This window comes from Microtus ochrogaster, unplaced genomic scaffold, assembly GCF_000317375.1.
Source record: "Microtus ochrogaster isolate Prairie Vole_2 unplaced genomic scaffold, MicOch1.0 UNK43, whole genome shotgun sequence".
Classification (NCBI taxonomy): Eukaryota; Metazoa; Chordata; class Mammalia; order Rodentia; family Cricetidae; genus Microtus; species Microtus ochrogaster.
The window spans coordinates 697,091-703,976 of NW_004949141.1; the positions used below are offsets into that span (position 1 = coordinate 697,091).

Sequence of the window (6,886 nt, forward strand, 5' to 3'; positions counted from 1 at the left end):
GAAGAAAATGATTTTAAATATATTTTTATAAAGATGATGGAGACCTTTAAAAAGGAAATGAAAAACTCCCTTTAAAAATGGAGGAAAGAACAAACAAAAATTGGAAGAAATTAATAAATTCCACAAAAAAACCAAGAAAACCAAAGAAAACAATCAAACTTGAAACAAACAGTTCAAGACATGAAGATTGAAATAGAGGCAATAAAGAAAACACCAACTGAGGGCATCTGTCTCTGTTTTTATGCTTGGGGAGTTTCTGTTTTTGTTTGTTTACTTTTTTTTAGCCAAGAAGGAGAACATAGGTTACCATGTTCTTAAAATAAAGATGAATAATCAAGATGAAAAAAAAAAGAAAACACCAACTGAGGAAATTCTGGTTGTGTAAAATCTGGGCAAATGAAGAGGAAATAGAGGCAATATAATCAACAGAATACAAGAACCAGAATAGAGAATATCAGATGTTTAAGATACTATAGAGGAAATATATTCATTGGTCAAAGAAAGCAGTAAATCCAACAAATCCTTAACACAAAACATCCAGGAAATCTGAGACACCATGAAAAGACCAAATTTAAAGATAATAGGAATAGAAGAAGGAGAAGAACTCCAGCTCAACGGCACAGAAAATATATTAAAAATCATAGAAGAAAACATTCCCAATCTAAAGAAGGATATACCTATGGAGGTACAAGAAGCTTACAGAACACCAAATAGAATGGGCCAAAAAAAATAAGTCCCTTTTCCATACAATAATCAAAATGCAAAACATATAAAATAAATAAAGAATATTAAGATCTGCAAAAGAAAAAGTAAAGTAACATACAAAGAAATACCTATAAGAATTATACCCAACTTCTCAATGGGAACCATAAAAGTCAGAAGGTCCTGGACAGATGTGCAGATACTAAGGGACAGACCACAGATGCAAGATCAGAGACCCAGATTACTACATCCAGCAAGTCTTTCAATCACCATTAATAGAGAAAAAAAAAGATATTCCACGACAAAAACAGTTTAAACAATACCTATCCAAAAACCCAGCCCAACATAAAAGTACTAGAAGGAAAATTCCAACCCAAGATAGCTAACTGAACCCACAAAAATACAGGCAACAGACAACCTTACACCAGCAAATCCAAAAGAAAGGAAAGATACCACCACTGCCATCAAAATATAACATAAATTAACAACTAGTGGTCATTAATATCTCTTAATATCAATGGACTCAATCACCTATAAGAAGACACAGGCTAAGAGAATAGATAAAGAAACAGGATCCGGCTTTTTGCTATATAGAAGAAAAACACTCAACCTCAAAGACAGACATTACCTCAAAGGGCTGAGAAAAAGTTTTCCAATCAAATGGACCTAAGAAACAAGCAGTGTAACTATCCTAATATCTAACAAAATAGACTTCAGACTAAAATCAATCAGGAGAGATGGAGAAGGACACTTTATACTCATAACAGAAACAATTCATCAAGATGAAGTCTCAATCCTGAACATCTATACCCCTAATACAAGAACACCCATATATGTAAAAGAAACATTACTGAAGCTTAAATCACACATCAAGCCCCACACACTAATTGTAGGAGAACCCTACGAAAAACGTATGTAGATCTACCTGGAATGTCAAAATAGACAAGATCACGTGACAAAATTGGGAACATAGGAGTCGGGGGAGAGGGAGGGTAGAAGGGGAAGAGAAGGAGAGGAGGGTATGGGCAAGGAGAAATTGAGGGAATGGGATAGTAGAGATGGAGGAAGGACAGAGATGTGAGCAAGGAAAGAGATGTCTTGATTGAGGGGACCATTATGGGGTCAGCAAAGAACCTGGCACTAGATAAATCCCCAGGAATCCACAAGGATGACCCTTAGCTAAGACCCTAAGAAGTAGAGGAGAGAATGCCAGATCTGGCCTTGCCCAGTAGTCAGACTGCCGAATATCTTAAATATCACCATAGAATCTTCATTCAGCAACTGATAAAAATAGAGGCAGAGACCCTCATCAGAGCACTGGACTGAGCTCCCAAAGTCCAGTTGAAGAGAGGGAAAAGTGAGAATATGAGCAAAGAGGTCAAGACACTGATGGGTACACCCACTAAAACAGTCTACCTGAGCTAATGGGAGCTCACCAACTCCAGCCAAACAGGGAAGGAACAAGCATAGGTCCAAACTAGTCCCTCTGAATGTGGCTGACAGTTGCATGGCTGGGGCATGGTTACCCTGATCACCCTAGTTATAACAGGGAGGGTCTTGGACCTTGCCCAAAGCAATATGTCTTACCCTCTCTAAGGACTGGATGGGGAGTGTAGGGGTGGGGGGTAAGAGGAGGGAATGGAAAGAGATGGGGGATGGGAAACTTGGATTGTTATGTATAATAAAAAAGATAGTTTGTTTTCTTTTTAAATAAATAAATAAAAGCATTCTGGATACAAATTTAATTAAATTTCTGTTTGATAATATATTATGCACAATATCCAGCCGTGTCCAGAAGCCAACATTGTGTGAGAATAGAAAACAACTCACCTGAGAATAAGAGTTGAAGGAACCTCTTCTCTCACACTGTATATTAATTGTTTGTCGCTTAACATATCATCTATTCTATAAAATAGCACATGTTTAATCATAAGGAGTAGGTATATGTTTATAAATTGGGAAGCAATCTCAGAAGTGCCTTACATTGGAGATACTACTATTCCTCCACAGTCTTGAGTAGACTGAGCAGTGTCCTAGCCCACCTCTCAGACAATACTGTTGAAGTATCATGTACACTAGGAACTATTTTGGCATTGCTTGTCATTTGGAGAATAAAAATAGATAATGCCTAATAGGGTTCTGTAAGCCTTGGAAATTTTCATATCCTTAAATTTCTTTCTTATTTCATTCAGTTGTTTGTTTACCTCTTCAAATCTTCATTATTACATCTGTTTGTATCTTTTGTATTCTTCAAACACATTGATAAATTGTTATTTCAAGTTTATTGTCTTTATGTCTTCTAAATAGCTTTCCTTAAAGAACATTACTATGTGAGTAGTAATTTTTGGAGAGGCCATGCAAAATCTTTGTATAGTTTTGGAAAAGGAATTCATCTAGAGTTAAGTGGTTGGTTGTACGTTTTGGTATGTACAACTTTCCAACCTTTGCTAAATAACCATTCAAATCTCTATTTGCTCTTACCACAACTTGGAATGTTTTCGCAGGATAGTGCTTTATTTCAGTCTTGGGTCCATACAGCAGTGATGCACTATTGTCTTATCAGAAGGGATTCTAGCTTGGCTACATGTAAGTTTTACTTCTGACTACATGGTGGCATGCTCTGTACAGCTAATAACTTCTCAATATGATTCCTCACAAGCCAAGGTTGTATTGGCAGAGAGCTGGAGGTAGTTGTTATCGGTAAGAATCTCAGGCATTCAGCATAGAGTCTTCCATTGTGTTTACTGAATAGAGACAGAGGGCAGCTCCCTTGGAGAAAACCAAGGGCTCAGGAACAGTGCTATCTGTGGGTTGTGCAAATGGCTCAGCCCACAGATCCTTCAGTGGTGGAGACTGGGACTGTGCAGGATGGGGTGGTACTACCCAATAGATACAAAAGTGGCTCAAGCTGCAGACCCTCAGACGAGGAGCTTGAGCTCATGGAGGCTCAGGAAGGTGATGATGGTACTTGAGAGAAGCATATACAACTTACTTTGATCACCAATCCTCATGTGTCAAGTGAAGGGGACTAGCGATGATAGGAGGTGAACAGCGCTATTTGAGAAGCAAGTAAATGATGTGCACTCATATCTTGGGGGTGGCTTGGGGATCTATTTTTGTTACATTTGAGACAGGATCTTCTTTTATATCCCAAGATGGACTGAAACTCACAATAGAACACAGGCTCTTCTATTTGCCATGATCTCATGAGGAGACCTACTGCCTTGGAACTCCAAGTGGTGAAAGTTACTCCATGAACATTGAAGGTTATTTTTTAAAGCTAATCTAAAAGTTTTGGAGAAATTAGAAACGTTTAATCAATCTCCAAATTATACTTTAATCCATTAAAACTGAAAACATAGGGCTTTAAAGGATGTTTTGATGGCTGAATTGAGTCAGTCATTTGGACTTTACAAAATTTCATCACATTTATGCCAGTTTTTTTTTGTTTTGTTTTGTTTTTTTGTTTTTCGAGACAGGGTTTCTCTGTAGCTTTGGTGCCTGTCCTGGAACTAGCTCTTGTAGACCAGGCTGGCCTCGAACTCCCAGAGATCCGCCTGCCTCTGCCTCCCAAGTGCTGGGATTAAAGGCGTGCGCCACCACTGCCCGGCCCAGTTTAAGTTTTAAGCTATTCTATTTTTAAGTCTTTTTGGATATGGTTCTATAAGATACCTTGTCAGTCTGAAGGGAAGATCAGTGGATCCCATGATATACACTTGCTAGTACTGCTTACATAATTCAACATCACACAAAACAGAACAAAGTGAGTTTTGGAAGGAAATGCAGATAAAATTTGATTGATTTCAACTGATCCAAATATAGATGTCATCTCATCCAGACTTGATCTAGCTAATTGTCAGGATTTAAATGAAGACCAAAGCATTACCTGAGGACAAGCTCGCATACCATGTTCAAGAAACATAATCCCAAGAGTGATTTAGATACAAACAAATTTAGTTATTTCAAGAATCATGTGTATATAAACAACTTTGAGCTTCGCATAAGACTTCACCCTTAGCAAATGTCTACATTTCATCCTCCTCAGACTACAATGGACATCACCAAACACTGTCACACAATTTTTGATAAAATATAAGTTAATTATATTCATGTTAATTTATGACAGTTTTTTTAATAGAAACATAAGAATCTCTTTAATTTCATTTACTTTGATAAAATACTACTATCACAATGTGCCATGGCACTTAAGAAATATGCAGTCTTTAGAAAACATAAACCTCTCTATTAAAATTCACTCTTCTGTGTATAATAATAATGCCGACTCCTCATTTTCCATTATTTTAGAGAAATATTTATATTACAAATATACATGGTGTGCTAAAGACTTAATATGTTGTGTCCCTGTTGTATGTTGATTGTTGCTTGCATTTATCTTCAGTATTAGACCTGAATACATATATAAGAATTAGTTGAAAATTAGTACCTTCCTCTTAGCAATATTGTAAGTTCAAAGTAGGCTGAACTCAATAGAAGAAACAGTCAAAGCTTTTTGTATGAGCAAGCACTGTGCGGGAAAGCATTTATTGTATGTTAGATGTTATTACTCACAAAAATATATGGCCTGGCTACAAAAATAACTGACATATTTTAAAAATAAAAAAGTCAACTTATTTCATGAATTTAACTTTATATGGTTTTTATGAATTTAACTTTATTATGGTTACCATAAATCTACAATGATGAAAAATGTAAGCTATTGTAATGTATTCCTTTATCATACCAATTTGCACATAAAATATGCTTTTGAAGATATGACATTTCTGTCTTACCTAGGTAAGTCTTAAACTCAATATATTCATCATGTTGGACTTGAACTCATAGTATTCCTTTTTTTTTAATTTTTAAGCCCAACTACCTAAAATACAGCTAAAAATAGAACATAATAACCAACTAACTCACACTGCAACTTTGTTCATCCATAATATTTTTAAGAATGCTCTGGCCACTTCCCTGTTGCGGAGACTGTAAATGAGGGGATTCAACATAGGAGTAAGGATGGTATAGAAAGCTGACACCATTTTGTCCTGATTGGGAGAACGACCAGAAGAGGGTCTCATGTAAATGAACATGGCTGCCCCATAGTACATTCCCACCACCACAAGGTGAGAGGAACAGGTTGCAAAAGCCTTGTGGCGACTCTCAGCAGAGGACATTCGAATGACAGCCAAAATCACACGAGTGTAGGAAGCAATAATGATTGATACAGGGAAAATAAGCATAATTACACAGCAGAAAAATATCATCATTTCATATATCGAGGTATCACTGCATGAAAGAGTGAGCAGGGCTGGAACCTCACAGAAAAAGTGAGGTATTTCTCTGGCACCACAATACGAGAAAGACAATGCTGCTGCAACTTCTATTATGCCATCAAGGGAACCAAGAATCCATGAGGAGGCAGCCATGAGACTACAGATTTTAGGACTCATGAGAATAGGATACCTTAATGGATGGCAAATAGCCGCATAACGATCATAGGCCATTAATGCCAACAGAAAACACTCGGCTCCAAGTAGAGATACATAGAAGAATATCTGGCATCCGCAGTTAGCCGTGGAGATGGACTTGTTCCCAGAGAGGAAGTTGAAGGCCATCTGGGGCACTGTAGTACAGATGAGCATGAGATCCATGAGGGAAAGTTGGCTAAGAAGGATGTACATTGGGGTGTGAAGTTGAACATCCAAGTAGATGAGAAGCACCATGATAGAATTACCCAAGATGGCCATGAAGAAGATACCCAGTGTGAGTGAAAAGAAAAAAGTATGAAGAGGGCTATGATCAAAAATTCCCAGCAGGATGAAGTCATAGCTGAAGGTCCAATTGTTCCATTGCATTATGAGTATGTTCACTGTGGAGACAGAATAAACAATAAAGGTCACAATGTGTCATTGAAAGGTTCCATTATTTCCATCAAAGATTTGTGTGTGTGTGTGTGTGTGTGTGTGTGTGTGTGTGTGTGTGTGTGAGAGAGAGAGAGAGAGAGAGAGAGAAAATTGTGTCTTTGGGAATAAGCTACTTTACTTCATGATGGCAGTGATTAAAACTTACTTTTGAGTTCTCTTTTGCACTCTCTTTCTCTCTCTCATGCACACCAACATGCACACACACATGCAAATGCAAGCAGGAGAGTGCAAAGTTTTATTCTGTATTCAAAATTGACTTT

General features: G+C 37.3%; 1 protein-coding gene across 1 annotated transcript; it reads right to left on the reverse strand.

Annotated features, from left to right (window-relative positions):
- Positions 1-5,618: 5,618 nt before the first annotated feature.
- On the reverse strand, positions 5,619-6,560 carry LOC101979170 (olfactory receptor 2M3-like). The gene has a single exon (XM_005369003.2). It carries the CDS (start codon positions 6,555-6,557, stop codon positions 5,619-5,621), a length of 939 nt encoding a protein of 312 aa, XP_005369060.1. The 5' UTR covers positions 6,558-6,560.
- Between the last annotated feature and the right edge of the window lie 326 nt (positions 6,561-6,886).

What these genes read in the sequence shown, in the direction of transcription:
- LOC101979170 (XM_005369003.2), bottom strand. Translation starts at nt 6,557, where the DNA reads ATGCAATGGAACAATTGGACCTTCAGCTATGACTTCATCCTGCTGGGA.